The following is a 16706-nucleotide window of genomic DNA, read 5'->3' as shown; positions in this document are numbered from 1 at the left end:
CTTATTGAACCAATGGCACTCATCTTTATTAAATGTTGGCTCACCAAATTTCCATTAATTCAGTTGATCTATTCTGTTTGGAAGTAACAATTAGAGTGTGTGTGTGTGTGTGTGTGTGTGTGTGTGTGTGTGTAGAACAACAGCCAAATATGGGCGGGATACAGACTGCCCCTTTGGGGAGGCCTGCACCCGCCCCTTTCCCCAACGGATTGGGGCCTCAGCTGCCACAGCGGCAACCCCGGAGGCCCTGATCCACCACTTTTCCTGGCCTTGGGGAAGCTTCATGCCCCAAGGACACCTCGACAGCGGCGGAGAAAGGGGCCACTCAGCCCCTTTCTCTCTGTATCGCTGGTTTGGCTGTTTAAATGCCGTGCCAGCGATATGCGCGGCCGAAGGAGCTCCAAAACAGAGCTCCTTCTGGCGCCGCTGAAAGGGTGCCACAAGTGCCCTCCAGCGGCGCCAGGATATCATGTCTGCGCTGTGCCGTTTGGCTGCGGCACAGCAGTGATGTCGTAATGGCAGCACCCATGTAGAAAGGGGGCCGCCATTACAACGTACTAGGGTTGCGGGGCATCTGGAAAGGACACCCCGAGGCAACCCTAGTACGTATCCAGGCCAGCGCTTTGCGCCAGTCTGGATACTGCCATTGTTATGATGACTATAGTATAAACTTAGGGACTCCAGTAAGAGCTCTGTTATGGAGAAAAATGTGGCTTCATTAATGTTGTACTGCTTCAGCATATCCACTGAGGGCTCATATAGATTGGCAGCTTGGAATGGCTTCTGGCCGCTTCAGCACTGGGGAGCCTCCTCTTTGTGCTGGCTCTTCCAAGCACGCTTGGCATGCTCCCCACATGGCTTCCAGTCGCTTTTGGGGTGTGTGTCATGTGCATCCCCCCCCCCCAAAGCAGCCAGAAGCCACTTTTTCCTGCCCGTCTGTTTCAGGCCTAAGTCTGAGTTACCAGCAATGCTGACTCAGATAAATGTAAAGAAGATAGATCCAGCAAACCTCATCCTTTTCCTATGATTATTTAGGTACTGTCATATTGACCTTGGTGAGAGGTAAGATCATTAATTCAACAAATATGAGAGATTATTCTCATATCTGGCACGTGAGTGTTTCTTCTGAAATTGATAGCAGGGCAGAGGGCCTCTTAGCATATGTTTAGTGAGCCAGTCACGATCCTCAGAATGTTGTGAAGGGCAGCTGAGTGGAAAAAATATAGAAGAGGAGGCTTGGCTGTTTAGTTGGAGATATCGAATGGGAAGGTAGAGATGAGATTGTTGGAAGACTGAGTTGGGAATTGTAGTGGAGGAAAGATGGTAGAAAAGTATTTGAGAGGAGAATGTGGGAAAGTAGAAACAAATCACCCTCCATTGAACATTATGTCCATTCCTCTCTGTCTTCCTCCTCCTTTTCTAGGAGGCTTCTGGCTTATTAAACCAGTTTCTTGTAATATCAAAATAAGAAAACTGGTTTAAATATTCCCATGTAGACATTGAAAACCAGTTTGATCTTGATTTGAATTCTAATTTGTAGAGACACTTAAACTGCGTTTTCATAGGCTATCATGGAGAAAAATGAGTGGCAACTGGCACCAGGCTTTCTCTTGGAAGCATGTGATATGCAAGAAAAGAGCATGGTTGTTGCTGCATGCCTTCAAGTCATTTCCAAGTTAGGACAATCCTAAGTCAAACTTATCACGGGTTTTCTTGGCAAGATTTGTTTGGAGGGGTTTATCTTTGCCTTCTTCTGAGGCTGAGGGAATGTGATGTGCCCAAGATCTCTCAGGAGTCTTTTGTGGCTAAGCAGGGATTCAGACCCTTGTCTCTAGAGTTGTAGTCCAACGCTCAAAACACTATACCATGCTTGGTCTTCTAAAAAGCAAGTGCTCCAGCAGTCACTGTAATATCTGCCAAGGAAGGGAGTCAGTGTAGGTACAGGAGGGCTTAATTGTATGTGGTCCCTTGTTAAAAGGAAAATATGTGAATCAGCCATCAGTGAAAGTTCATCCTTGTATTTCATTTTGTCTCTCAAATCCTGCTGTAATTAGTGTGTTAGTGTATGGATTTTTTTCTGAGCTAATATATCTTAGCCAGCAACTGTGTAAAACTACTTTTAGCTTTGTTAATTAGTGTTGTGCTGACATTAATTGAATTCTTGATTTTTAGCATGCTACAGACTATCTTACTAAAAAGTAATTGCAAGTGATAGGCACATGTAGTAGTCAACCAGTATGTCTAAACATATGCACAAAGTTGAATCCCAAAGATCATGAGAATAGTACACAAACTATCTGCTGCTGGAAAATGGTAATAATGAGACATTTTGAAGTTGTTCACCATGGATTTTTTGACTGACAAGTGTAAATTTGGTCCAGTTTTGTCTATATAGGTCAGTTCCTTAAATGAAACTGATAAAAATTACCGGTTGACATTGCCACAGTGACCTTTATTTTAACACTTGAATTACTTACTTTGCTTGATATGGGGCTTTACTGTTGGACCTTATTTAGTTCTTTTATGTAGCTTCTTTCTTGGGCTGGCTTTTACAAAAGGAAGATGTACAGTCAGTCAGTCCTTTGTATCTGTGTGGGGGTCCAGAACCTATGGATAACAAATTCTGTAGAAACTCAAGTCCCATTCCCCTCAATGAGGGTGCGATGTGCACACAGCTGTTTTGGCATGGTGTGTGCCACGATTGAGGAGAACGAGGTGAGGCCATCCGCAGATGCTCCAATCCGTGGATGGCAAGTCCGCAGAAGGAAGAACTGACTGTACATGGTAGGTACATGAACATAATATTAAGTTATGATTTGTGCTCACCATAGTTTAGAATTCAAAGTTTATGGTTTGAGATTTCAACTGCAGAGTAGTCAAATAATGGTTTGCAGCTTTTGTGCTAGAAGTTGGAAATAGCTGGAGAGCCAAGCCGTAATTAAGCCAAATTAAGCTGTGATATCAGACCTGAGCTTCTGTTTTTGAAACATGTTTTGAATATTATTCATTTATAGATATGCCAGTTCTTTTTTCTTTATAGATATTTATAGATATGCCAGTTCTTTATAATTATTCATTTATAGAAGCCCTGGTGGCGCAGTGGTTAAATGCCTGTACTGCAGCCACTCACTCAAAACCACAAGGTTGTGATTTCAAGACCAGCAAAAGGGCTCAAGCTTGACTCAGGCTTGCATCCTCCTGAGGTCGCTAAAATGAGTACCCAGATTGTTGGGGGCAAATTATCTTACAGTTGTAAACCGCTTAGACACTGCTTAGGCGGTATGAAGCGGTATATAAATGAAGCTTGTTTTTGTTTTGTTTTTTTCTGTTGAGCATTAATATTCAGTACAAAGCAAGTAAAAAATATCAAATCTAAAGTGGTGTTATGAAAAAGGAATCCATTTGATAACAATATGTCTTTTACTTATTGTTTTACTTGCATCTTTTGATATTGCATCAAGGCATTTTTGTTGGAATTAAAATAAAATTTCTCTTCCATTCTTTTTTGCTGTAGTCTCAATCATTTCCACAAAACAAAAATGGATTTAGAGTTGGAATGAAACTAGAGGGCCTAGATCCTGAACATCCATCTTTATTTTGTGTCCTTTCTGTTGCTGAGGTATTTGCATATCTTTATAATTGAACTGACACACATTTCCTGAGGTAGAGAGAAAAATAAATAGAATGGAAATAGAAAGCATGCCTAAGTCAATGTGAGTTTAATAAATGTCTAAAGATAATACTTCTTTTTTTATTTAATTGAATTAATTAATTAAAAAGCCATCTGACTAGCTAGTGGTGGACAGATATGTGTTTCCTTTAAACCTATAATATCTGATATTAATGGTTATCACAAGCTGAAGAGGAATAAGACCAAAATGAGAATATTTTTAGATGTAGTGTTGGCTTTCAAAAGGAATAACATTAAGTTCCTTCATGTTTACAGGTGCAGGGTTACAGAATGAGATTACATTTTGATGGTTATTCTGAGTGCTATGATTTCTGGGTTAATGCTGACTCTCCAGACATTCACCCTGTTGGCTGGTGTGAAAAAACAGGCCACAAGCTGCTCCCTCCTAAAGGTATCTGTCTGTCTGTCTATCTAATCATCATCTTTGCAAGATACAAGATTCTAGTTTCCTCATCATGACCATACCACAAGAGTAAAGGGGAGTAGGGAGTTTCCAAACGTAAGGACTTGCCAATGTTCATTCCTATATTTAAAAATACTTAAAATACTTTTGTAGTACTAAACTGAAAAACAGTATTGTATCTGAACCAGGCAACTGCCTTCCTTAATGAAATGCACCTTTTAGAAAATTTCATATTAATAAGAATTCAAAGCTATAGCTGTGTTAGTCTGTAGAATCAGTACATAAAGAGATCTTGTAGCACCTTTGGGACTAACAGAAAGAAAGAAGTTAGCAGCATGAGCTTTCGTAGACTTCAGTCTACTTCCTTAGCTGTATTTGCAGCTTAGCATGTGACTGTACAGTGCATTCATACATTGCACATTGGAATTGCACTTTGGGTTGCCAGTCATGCACTTTGACCATTGCTCTGTATACGTGTTGGTATTCAGTATGGGATTGCATAAATTAACTCTGCTGGTGGATATTTAGATTATATTGAAGCCATGTAGGATCTGAGTGACAGTGAACAAGTATCAAGAAAGTTTGTGTCTCCAATTGCTATTCAGTTGGTCTTCATATTAATAAATTGATCTTGAATTGTTTGTTTAGTTATTTATTTGATTTATATCCTGCCTTTCTCCCAAATTGTTCCAAATTATTTAAAATAATTGGGAAAAATAACAAAATGGAACACACAAATGGAAACAGTAACATGTTAAAATATAAGTATAGTCCTTAGGCTGCATCTGCACTGTGGAAATAATCCAAGTTGACATCACTTGTAACTACCATGGCTCAATGCTATGTAATTCTGGGATTTGTAGTTTTGTGAGATATTTAGCTCTCTCTGTCATAGAACTCTGGTGCTACAACTACAAATCCCAGAATTCTATAGCATTGAACCATGGCAGTTAAAGTGGTGTTGACCTGGATTATTTCTGCAGTGCAGATGCAGTCTTAGAGTGTGAGATGGCTAAACGTCTTTCTTTCACTATACGTGCAGCATGGAAAGTAGCAATTAGAAGTTGTATGGTAGTTCAGTGCTGATGCAATATTCCGAATTCGGCTGTTACTCACAGCTTCTGTAAATACATGATATCACTGAAATTTATCTTAAGGGTTAATTTACCAAGTTCATATTTTAAAGAAATTAGAAATTTAGCAGATGTCCACTATTATTTATTTATTTATTTAGCGCTGTAGATTTGCGCAGCGCTGTACATAAAACAATAAATATATAAGAGTAAGCCTGCCTATGGCGTACAATCTAAGAAATAATAGGATAATACATATAAATTACATAGCAATACAGGAAATGGTTCAATAAAACAGGCAACAAAAAGAACATCAAATAGCAAATGATAATCACGCACTGCCTGGGAATGCTTCTCTGAACAGGATGGTCTTCAACTTCGTTTTGAAGCTGGTTAAAGAAGTGATGGCCCTTGTGTCTCGTGGGGGAAGAAGGCTCCAGGAGTGAGGGGCAGCAAGTGAAAGGGGGCGAATCTGAGATAAATAAGGAGGGGCCAGCCCATGGAGGGCTTTAAACTTCGACAGCAGGAGCTTATGCTGAATATGGAAAGGGAGGGGGAGCCAGTGAAGGGATGCCAACAAAGGAGAGATATGGTCAGAGCGGTGAGCGGATGTGATAATGCGTGCAGCTGAACGCTGCACAGAGGTGAGAAAGAGGAAGTCCAGCCTGTCAGAAATCCCCTTCATTCATTTATTCATTTGGGGTTCTTTCATGATGAGTTAAAGAGTTTAGATTAAGTCATTTAAGTTAATAATTAGTTACATGCACATTGATGATATGTACATACAACCTTTACTTTGTTGTATGATGTGTTGGAATGTTTGAATGCGGCATCTTAGGAGTGGCAGACTGTCAAAAGCTGCTGATCCTATCTAGTAGTGAACATAGCCATATATATATATCTTAAGGTGTGTTAGCAATATATGTATGTATTAAATAAAGGTACGTATCTGTAGGACTCAATTGGAAAGGCATTATGGGAAATGCCCATCTGCGGCCATGATCTGTAATCGGATGTGTCACGTAAGCAGAACACTGGCTAGCAGGTCAAAGAATCCTTCACACCCTGAGACAGATTTATGACTGGGAGAGGTTCCACAGATACAAGTCATCAATTAAGGCATCAATAGCTTTCCCAGGGCAGAGGATGTCTGGAGACCAAATGATGCCTACATTTGGGTTGCTTTGATGTAGGGCTTCAACCTCCGCTGAGGGGGGGTGTGTGAATTGGAGGAACCTGGCAGGGACAGGAAAAAAAGGTGGGGGTCCGTGATCTGTTTAAATTAAGATTTTCCCTTTGTGTGCCTCAGATTCTGCAAAGACGTGGTCCAGGGTGCTTCTACCTTCGTTCTTTACAATAAACTTTTTGATTTACATTAAGTTGTTGTGGATTTTTTGGTCAGAGCAAATCCCAAGTCTCACACAGCCAGGAGGATGTTACAGAAATCAAGTTGTGATACCACTAGGGCATGGACCAGAATCTTGGCAGTAGAGGCAGAGAGATATGGTCGGATTTTGGCAATATTGCATAAAAAGAATCTACAAGCCTTGGCTGTGGTCTGGATCTGAGGGGTACACGACAGAGAAGAATCAAAGATAAAACCAAGACTGTGGGCTTGCTGAACTGGTTGAATAGAAATGTTGTCCACAGAGACAGAAAAGGAGTGTTGAAGGGTGGACTTAGGAAGAAAGACAAGAAACTCCGTCTTGGACGTGTTGAGCTTCAAACGCCGATGGCGCATCCACTGCAAGACAGCTGTGAGACAAGATGAAACTTGCTGTTCAAGCCTTGGAGAAAGGTCGGGGGTGGAAAGATACAACTGGGTGTTATCGGCGTACAGATGGTAGGAAAAACCAAAAGATCTAATGAGTTTACCTAAGGACAGTGTGTAGAGAGAAAACAGAAGGGGACCCAGAACAGAGCCCTGGGGAACTCCAACAGATAAGGAAACAGGAGATGAAGTCTGAATGCCTGCAACCACTGCAAAAGATCTGCCTGACAAGTAAGATCTAAACCAGTCGAGAACAGAGTCTGAGAACCCAAGCTCAGAAAGTATACCAACTAGAAGACAGTGATCAACGGTGTCAAAGGCAGCAGACAAATCAAGAAGGATGAGAACAGAGTAAAGGCCATTAGCCTTGGCCCGTAAAAGGTCATTCGAGATCTTAGTGAGAGCTGTCTCTGTGGAATGCCTTCGGCGGAAACCAGACTGAAAGGGATCGAGAATGGAGTTGGCTTCAAGAAACTCAAGACAGCAAGAATAAACAACCCGTTCCAAAACCTTAGAAAGGGAAGAAGAGAAATCAGACGATAGCTAGACAAAGAGGAGGGGTCAAGAGAAGGTTTTTTCAGAATTGGGGAAATGAGAGCCTGTTTGAAGTCTGAAGTGAAGGTGCCTTTAGAGAGAGAGAGATTGAAGATGGAGAAGCGAGGGCAGAAAAGAGGGAGCTATGGAAATTAGAAGACGAGTAGGAATTGGATCAAGAGAGCTAGTTGCAGGTTTGGAAGAGTTCAGAAGTGTAGAGAGTTCATCCAAAGAAGCAGCGGAAACAGAATTTTTTTTAGGCAAGGGCGATAGAAGATTATGAGCAGAAGAAGAATCGGGAGTGACTATCTCAGAGTGAATAGCGGTAATCTTTGAGATGAAGTAATTAGCGAAGTCATTAGGAGAGAATGATGAAGAGACAGGAGGAGGAGGGAGGTTGAAGGTTCTGTGATATTGTTTCCTTTCTGTCCTGTGATATAGTTTCCTATCAAATGCAATAATTATTGAATATATAGGAGAAAGGGAGAGATATGCTAACTGAAGCTCATATAAGCCCAACTTATTTCATAAGGGCAGCTGTCATGAAAAGTTCAAATTCTTCCCACATCATTTATGTTTCTGAAAGCCAACCTGAATGTAAGAGTGTATAAAACAATTCTTTTATTTACTCATCTTTCTTTGTTTTACTCTTCCATGCTCCCCGCCCTCCAGGTTACAAGGATGGGGAATTTAATTGGACTTCATATCTGAAGAACTGCAAAGCTCAAGCTGCCCCAAAAACTCTTTTCAAGGCCCTGAACACAGTAAGATTCAGTACTGACTTTTCTATTATTTTAAGTTATATCCTATTTTGTTCAAGCCCTTTATAAGTCAGCATGTAATTTTCAGATGCTTAGTGTATGAGCTAAAATGTCTAAGAAGCAATATAAAATCAGATATAAAATAAGAAATCTATTCAGTTCATTAAATTACATTTGGTATATAGAGTTCCTTGCCTGGGTTTGTACACTTAGCAACCAACTAAACAGACATAGAAGTAACTTCAGTATCTGAGCCTGTTCACAGTGGCTTGCCTCCAAAGGTTAGCATTTATTAGAATGCTAGCTTATGTATTTATACATGTAGCTCAATATGCTACATATACCTCAGGTATGCTTTTGCTCATGTGAACATTCACTTTCTCCATCTGTAACTCTAACAGGTATATTAAATGACACAGGTGCGTTACAGATCGCCCAAAACGGGCGGTCTTGCGCCGCTGCCGGTTGCTGCGTCCAGGAACCGCAGCAGCCAAACCTCGTGGTTCCCGGGCGCAGCAACAAAGAAGCGCCAAAATGGTGCTTCTTCCTGCACCCTGGAAGAGGCGCCGCAAGGCACGAGGCGCGCACTTGCGGCACCACTTCCGGTGCGCGACGTCAAAATGGCGGTGCCCATCTGTATGCGGCGCCGCCATTTTGACGTTGTTACGCACGAGGGGCAAGGTGCGTCAGGAAGCGCCACCCCTCACGCGTAACGACAGCGCCCCATAGGGCTTGTTCAGAACACGCCACTGATTCACTTCTTGTTCCACTCTATAAAATGGCCTTGCTTGTCCAATCTGTGTGTGGCAATGGTTGTCAAATCCTTTTGATTTCAGTGTACAGTAGGCCCTTGGTATCCACTGGGGTTTGGTCCAGGGCCCACCATGGATACAAAAATCCATGGATGCTCAAGTTTCATTCATTCTAATGGCATAGTAAAATGGTACCCCTTAAATAAAACATCAAAATAAAGGTTTGCCTATGAAAATGTGTATATTTTAAATGTATTGAAAATTCTTTAAAATTCTACTATATTATAAATAGCATGTGTCATGCCTCCAGAGCATCTTTGATGCTCTTGAGACATATATTTAGTTGAGATTATATTAGCTTTTCTATGGCGGGTTATAGACCGCCGCTTTGAGGCGGTCTGCCACTGCCGCCGTTTGCTCCGTAAGGGAGCCGTCGCAGCCACACCGCGCGGCTCCCTTGCAGAGCAAAAAAGAAGCTCCAAAATGGAGCTTCTTTCTGCGGCGCCCTAATAACGTCGCAAGGCGCTGCTGGCGCACTCACGACGTCATTAGCACCGCGACACGTCTGGACGCTATGTGCCCGATACATAAACATGGCGGGCCCCATGTGGAAGGGGCGCCGCCATGTTGTACGTATGGAATACATACTAGGGTTAGGGGGGTGCGGAAGCACCGCCCCTTCCTAACCCTGATACATATTCCATACGTATTTTTTGGCGGTTTGTAACCCGCCCAAGTATTAGTTTAGAAGGGGAAATAGAAATCTACAGCTTTAAGAAAGGCAAGGATTGTGGGAAATCCCAGGGTCTTATACTGTCTTCCTCTAGTTAGTTTCAGTGTGTAGTAAGATTTCAGCCAAATCAAACCTGGAGAGAGTATTTTCCTTTGACAAAAAGATAAGTCCACAAAAGAAGAAAGATAGTCCTCAGAAGAAGAAAGATAGAATCCACCAAGAAGAGAGCAAGGTATTTAGGAAGGACTATTGAGAAAAAGGAGATCAGTTTCGTGTTTTTTGTGTTTATAACCAGTAAAACTTTGGAAACTTAAGAAATTTGTGGACAGGTCTTTTGTTCAGGCTGTGTTCCTAGGAGCCAGAGGCCTCACTACACCCAAAGTTCATAGCATCGCTCTTGGGACAAAACAGCATGTTAGTGTACATTGCTTAATTGCTCTTGCTTTGTATTTCTTATTAGTGGGAGCAGCTAAAAAGCCAGGGACGTCCATACCTATTTAGAGAAATAATTCCTAAATTTTGGTCCCCAGACATTGGACTTCACTAGCAAAGAAGACTCAGGCCTGAAACACATGGGCCAAATAATGTGCCTTCTGGGTGCTTTGAGGGTGTGGTGTTCAAATGATGCATGCCCCCAAACCACCTAGAAGGTGCTTCGAGGCCTCCTAAGGTGGCCCGAAACCAGCCTAAAAAGGAGCTGCAAAAAGCCAGTCCTGCTGGCAGCCTGTTCAGGATCATGGCAGCAGCCAGCTTTTGGGACCATAACATCCAGTTGCTGCAATCCTGGTGTGATCGGGGCCAGAACAGCCTCTGGCCACTCCTTTTGTCCTGTCTGCTTCACCCCTCAGCCAACATGCCAATGGTCCGGAATTCTGTGAGCAGTACAAAAATATCTGGGGATCTAAGATTGGGAATCATTGTTTAGTGTTATGTTTGCTCCAATATCTTTGTTTTGTTCTTTTCCTAAGGCGCCAGGGATTTTTCTTGGATTGTCACTCAGGCCTGTTAGGAGAGGGTCAAGCCAGAGCGCTAATTTAGACATCATACTAAATATGCAGGGGATGAAGAGTTTTTGTGTTCTTCATTCTTTCCTGGAAGAGAAAAGTGGGAGGATAGATTATTAACAATATTTTTTTTCTTACATTGACATGCAGACATGCCTAATAAGATCTAATTCAGCTTTTCCATGAATATAGGAGCCAGTTCTCAGTAATGAAATACATTAAGTCAGTGGCCCATAATGTGGACATTTGGACCATACATTACATTACATAATGGACATTATATAGCTGTATCTGCATGGTCACTTGTACACAGAAAAGTTTGAAAACTCTGAACCAACAAAGTGTCTTTTGATGCATACCTGTGTGATCATCTTCTGATCATGAGAAGGGTGGAGGATTTTTGTCCCATCAGGTATTTTGAACTTTCGATCAACAGTAAGGAATTGTAAGAATTGTTGTCTAAAACGTCTGGAAGGCCAGATGTTCACCATATTTACTTAGCTGAAATTTACCACAGCAGAAGTTGCCATTTTGATTTTTTTCCCCAACAAAAGGTAGTATTCATGTTATACTGCTATAAATGGTATAAAGGATTTTATGGGAGGAAGGCAGTATTTAAATGCAACCTAGCTCGATGGTAATTTTTTTTTGGGGGGGCATGTCTAGTTAAAAGGATCTCAAGTATAGGAGCTGGGAAAGATTTCTTCCATTTGAGATGCTGTAGAACGTCTGCTAGTCAGAGTAGAGAATGCTGAAATAGAGGGACTTTTTGGTGGCATGGTATAAGGCAGGGTTTTTTTAATTCAAGAGTGTATGATGAACTCAGAGAGATTTGATGGCGAAGTGAGATTTTCCATTAGGCAGAGGAATATTAATGGAGCTGGCTAATGACATTGTTCTTTCAATTTTCTTCTGTTCCTTAGCCAGTTACACCTTCTGGTTTTCGAGTGGGAATGAAATTAGAGGCAGTAGATAAAAAGAATCCATCCTTGATGTGTGTTGCAACCATTGCAGACATGTTAGATAATCGGCTACTGGTTCATTTTGATAACTGGGGTGAAAGCTATGATTACTGGTAAGGAAAAAAAATACTTCTAATGTACACCCAACTAAAATGCTGCTCTGTAGAAGTGGATATTGCCAAGAATATGTACAGTATAGAATAATTTTGGAATAGGTATTGGGACATTTTGAGCCAGGCCATTTTTAATTTATATTACTGTAAGATCATTTGCCTTTTAATTTTCTGAAAGTATGATTCCAAACATAATAAGTACTTGTGACATTCATGCAACTTTACTTTTAATTAAATATGGGAAATCATTAAAACAATACAAGATACATCTACAGACCAGTTTGTGCTTTAACAGTAAACTAGGCATGCTTACACTGATGTCATTATGTTTTATGAACTTTTAAAATGATTTTAAACTTTTTCTAATGTTAAATTTGTATATTTCATTGCAAATTTAAGCTCACATGGTAGGTTCTGCTATAGACAAATAGCCAGAGCATATATGAAAGTAAGTAGAGTGAATAAATATAGTGAACATTCAGTCCATTCTAGTCATGCCTTTGCTAGGAGGAAAGGAGGGCACTGCCTAATTTAGGATTTTCTGTATCCTTGGAACTTTTTGCTGCAATAGGTATTCCACATTCTGTTAAGTAGGGCCTGTGCCACAATGTGATAATTATTGGCGTAATCATATAATACAGAATAGATCTTTTAGTACTGGTGATTCCCAAGCTTTGTCCAATAGTACTTTTGGCTGGCCTGGCTTCATAGGCTACCCATCCCACACATTCTGTTCTTTATCTTATTTTTTCTTGCCTGTGTTGGCACAGTTAAGTATTTAAAATGGAAAACAAGAAAGGTACCAATGTATTTGTTTTATTTTCTTTCTTCTCTTGGATCGCGTTCCAGTGCAGTGGTCTTCCCCTTCATCACCCTTCATGTGGGTACCCTTTTCTGCCTCCCTTCTCACCAGTTCAGTAGGAAAGGGTTTGGCAAACTCCTTAAGAATCCTATCTACTGTATATACTCTGTATATAAGTTGACCTCATGTATAAGTCGAAGGTAGGTTTTGGGGTCCAAATTATGGATTTTGATATGACCCATGGATAAGTCGAGGGTAAAACCTAGGAGCATGTAAAGGAGGATGAAATGGAAAATGATACCAAAGAATTTACAAAATCCCAGCAGAAGTATCTGTTGGTGCTCACACTAAAAGGCTGGATGGATGAAAGAGTAGATGGAAATTAGTGCTTCCAGGACAGATAATATCATTACATGGGGATGGTTCCTTTTTAACTAAGAATTAATATATAGTACTTACAATGACCCGTGGATAAGTCAACTCAGGTTTTTGGAGCCAACTTTTTGGCTGAACTTTCTAGCCTTATACAGGAGTGTATACAGTATCTATCTATCATCTATCTCTCTGTCTTAATTTTCATTATTAAAATTTACAAATCAGATTTCTGAATTATAAGCGCACAGTTATGTATAGATCATTTCTTTTTTTCTAAGGTCTGGTGCTAATTAAATTTTTAAAAAGTGTTCATTTTTGTCATCTCACTTGAACCTCTACCTATATACAAATTCTCCTGTCAGAGTATACATCCTATTAGTACTTCCACTATATGTTTCAATACACCCAATACATATCTTTAACACTTAAAGAACACAAGTCTCTGTCCTTAAGAATTTTAGTCTCCATCAACCAGCATAAAGGACACAGTTGGCCTCTTGAGTAATTCTAGTGACTCATCCTTGGATCAGCCATAATGTGGAAACTGGTTTCACCTATTGCACCCACAAGTGCAGCAGCTCCCAGGTTAAACATACTACAACTGATCTCCTCTGGTGGTTGTGAAATGATAATTGATTTGGAGACTGTTGTTATTCACCATTCAGACAATAAGAGTTCTCCCAATTGTATTTGTTTGCTGGACACAGTCATGATGGGCAGAAGCAGTGAAAATTTGGGGATCAATGAAAAATATATACAAGGGTAGCTGTTTTGGCCGTGCAGCAAAATAAACGAAATCCAAAATCTACAAGCTGCCATTTTTCTCCTGCATGGTTTTTTACATCTTTGTTTGATGAAGAAACCAGAGAAGCTTCCAAAGGTTTTGTAATATATTTTATGCTTTGGAGTTGGCTCAAAAAAGGTATCGCTGCTTGTGGATTGGGGATCAGTGCATTTTTGAACTGGAAATGAGCGGAAAATGGAAGGGTTTTAAGAAGTGTAAGAAAGCCTGCCAAACGTGAACTAATATTCACACCTGAGGATCAGGTGCCCCATTCAAGAGGACACACTTTATTCTTCAAGTTGCACCTGGTGGCCATTTTATACATTTTCAGACTGTGGGTGGCCATTTTGCTTTGCCTTAAATGGTTTTTCTCTGCCTTCATATAATTGGCATTTTCAGCAACAATATGTGGCACCAGCACCACCTACTGTCCAAGTGGTGCAACGGCAGACTACTCTACCATTTTCCCAGTGAACATGACTTTATTTAAAATAAAATAAACACAAGCATAATAGGTTAGGGCCACTTTCAATCTAGTTAGTGCCCTTATCAGGTGGTTTCTCACAAAATTCTCCCCTGCAGCCTTTCAAAATAAATTCCAGGGAACTCTTCATCTTTTAATGTTTGAAAACCCACTTTTAAGGGGCAGATAGTTTGTGCTCTAGCTTCTTTGTCTTCCAGGTAGCATTTTTCTGAAGTTTTGGAACCAGAATGCCTCAACTGCAAAGCTCTAGTATTGGTGCAGTCTTAACAGTGATGAGGGTCTGGGTTTAGTTTTTATTCATTTTACTGAGGCTGAATGGTATGATTCCAGTCACCCCGACAGTACTTCCTCTGACAGATTCTTTAATGTCTCTGACTTTCTTCCTCTTCTACATAAAGCAGCTGCTGCCTTGAGGATTAAGCCTTATCAGAAAGGTATATAACTGCAGCCTTCCTCAATACAAGTGGCAGTACATGGAGCTACACAATTTCCAGAGTTGAAAAAACCTAATAAAGACATGTCCTGTCCTCTGTTTTGAGCAAGATAATGAAAACTAAGTGATAGCTAGGGAAAGCATTATCATGGTTGCCTGCCAGGATCATAGATCCTGCCTTGCTTGCTGAATTTGCCTCAGTCCAGACCACATTGTTATGCTATGAACAACTTTCATTTTCTGAATAAAGCTTCCTAAACCTGCTGAAGCTTGTGTTTCTGAAATGAAGTTATCCACTACATAACAGTTTGTCATGACTCCCAATTGTTCTGAATTGTTGCAGCATGCAGTTGCCAAAGGACAACCAAAACATTGATTCCATGGCTGAAGACTCAATCCTAGGCATAGTTCCTTGGAGTTTATTTCAGATTTCCTATCCATATCCATGAGGATATGGATATGGTCATTTCCTTGGAGGAGGAGTGGCGATTCAAGATCCCTTCCAACTTTAAGAATCTTTGATTCTGCAATGCTGTGCAAACACCAAAGCCTTACTATGTCCTTGGTCATTCAACTAGGGCAGCAGAATTTTAGCTTTGTTCTTTTTAGTGGCCCCCTCAATGAGTTATGTAGGGCACTGATGATATCTAATTTGCCCATTTTCAACAAGCTCTTATAAAATCAATATGCTTATATCAATATGCTTCACTGAGTCTTTCACCAGTTGTGTGTTATACCCTGCCAGTCTCCAGCAGGACTCCAGCCAGCTCATCCATTCTTTTAGAAATATTTTAGTTATGACAATAAACAATACTAAATCCAGAAAACAAAATCAGTAGAAAACAAAACAAAATGGAAGTAAAAGAAAAAGAACAAAATTGTGTTTTATGTTTAGCTATTTGTTGTCATTACGTGTCTTCAAGTAAAAACTCTGGTTATGGCAACCCTATCATATGGTTTTCCTGGCAAGATTCATTCAGATGAGCCTTAGAGGTTTGGCTGTGACTTCCTCTAAGGCTGATTAAGTGTGATGGGCCCAAAGTCACCCAATGGGTTTCTGTGGCTGAACAGGGATATGAACTTTCTGAACCTTGTCCAGTTCTTAAACCACTATACATTGATCTGTACTTTTGGGTGTGTTTTTTAAAAAAAATAGTGATGGCAAACCCTATGCTTGGATAGCTCCTTCTCAGAGAACAAGAATGAAACATTGATTACTGTGGATGTTCATTCTTGTCTGCAGAGAGGGAGAAATCAAAACCCACTTTAAGAGCACAGATCAGGCTATTCTTTTTTACTCTTCCCATATCTCCTTCTTAGTCGTCTTCTTGTGTGTCTTTTTTGGTTCTCTCTGGCCCCTTACAGACGGGCATAAAATACGGACCCAGTCCGTACAAAATGATGGTGCCTGTTCCACACGGGGGGCGCCATCTTTACGTAGCGGACGCGCTGCATCCGCATGTCGCATATGATGCGGAAAGAAGCGCCATTTTGGGGCTTTTTGCTCCGTGAGGGAGCCGCATGGTTTTGGGCAGTCTGTAACACGCCTCTGTTTCTATGCTTTCTAGTAAAACTGAAGGAGGATTTTGAGGATTACCAGTACTGTATTAAAAGATTTGTTCTAGACTATGTGATCCTTGCCTGGCCTGAATGACATAGGCAATTACCCTGTGCTTGGATGGCTCTTTCCCTAAAGTGGAATGAATATTTGTTGTAGAATCATAGAATCATAGAGTAGGAAGAGACTGCAAGGGCCATCCAGTCCAACCCCCTGCCATGCAGGAAATCCAAATCAAAGCATCCCCGACAGATGGCCATCCAGCCTCTGTTTAAAGACCTCTAAGGAAGGAGACTCCACTATATTCCGAGGGAGTTTGTCCCACTGTCGAACAGCCCTTACTGTCAGAAAGTTCCTCCTAATGTTGAGGTGGAATCTCTTTTCCTTGCATCCATTGCTCCGGGTCCTAGTCTCTGGAGCAACAGAAAACAAGTTTTCTCCCTCCTCAGTATGACATCCCTTCAAGTATTTAA

At 40.8% G+C, this 16706-nt stretch overlaps 1 protein-coding gene across 2 annotated transcripts in view; it reads left to right on the top strand.

The window, feature by feature from the left end:
- Nucleotides 1-16706, top strand: part of LOC121915446 (lethal(3)malignant brain tumor-like protein 4) — a 101732-nt gene that overhangs the window by 28352 nt on the left and 56674 nt on the right. For both annotated transcript variants that reach the window (XM_042439745.1, XM_042439746.1), the window contains exons 8-11: nucleotides 3515-3619; nucleotides 3947-4082; nucleotides 8145-8236; nucleotides 11646-11797. In XM_042439745.1, the coding sequence (XP_042295679.1) occupies nucleotides 3515-3619; nucleotides 3947-4082; nucleotides 8145-8236; nucleotides 11646-11797 (485 nt within the window). The remainder of the gene's footprint in view (nucleotides 1-3514; nucleotides 3620-3946; nucleotides 4083-8144; nucleotides 8237-11645; nucleotides 11798-16706) is intronic.

The sequence above is a fragment of the Sceloporus undulatus genome, chromosome 9, assembly GCF_019175285.1.
Source record: "Sceloporus undulatus isolate JIND9_A2432 ecotype Alabama chromosome 9, SceUnd_v1.1, whole genome shotgun sequence".
Classification (NCBI taxonomy): domain Eukaryota; kingdom Metazoa; phylum Chordata; class Lepidosauria; order Squamata; family Phrynosomatidae; genus Sceloporus; species Sceloporus undulatus.
Note: the sequence above shows the minus strand (reverse complement) of the source record. Positions and strands in the feature narration are given on the sequence as shown.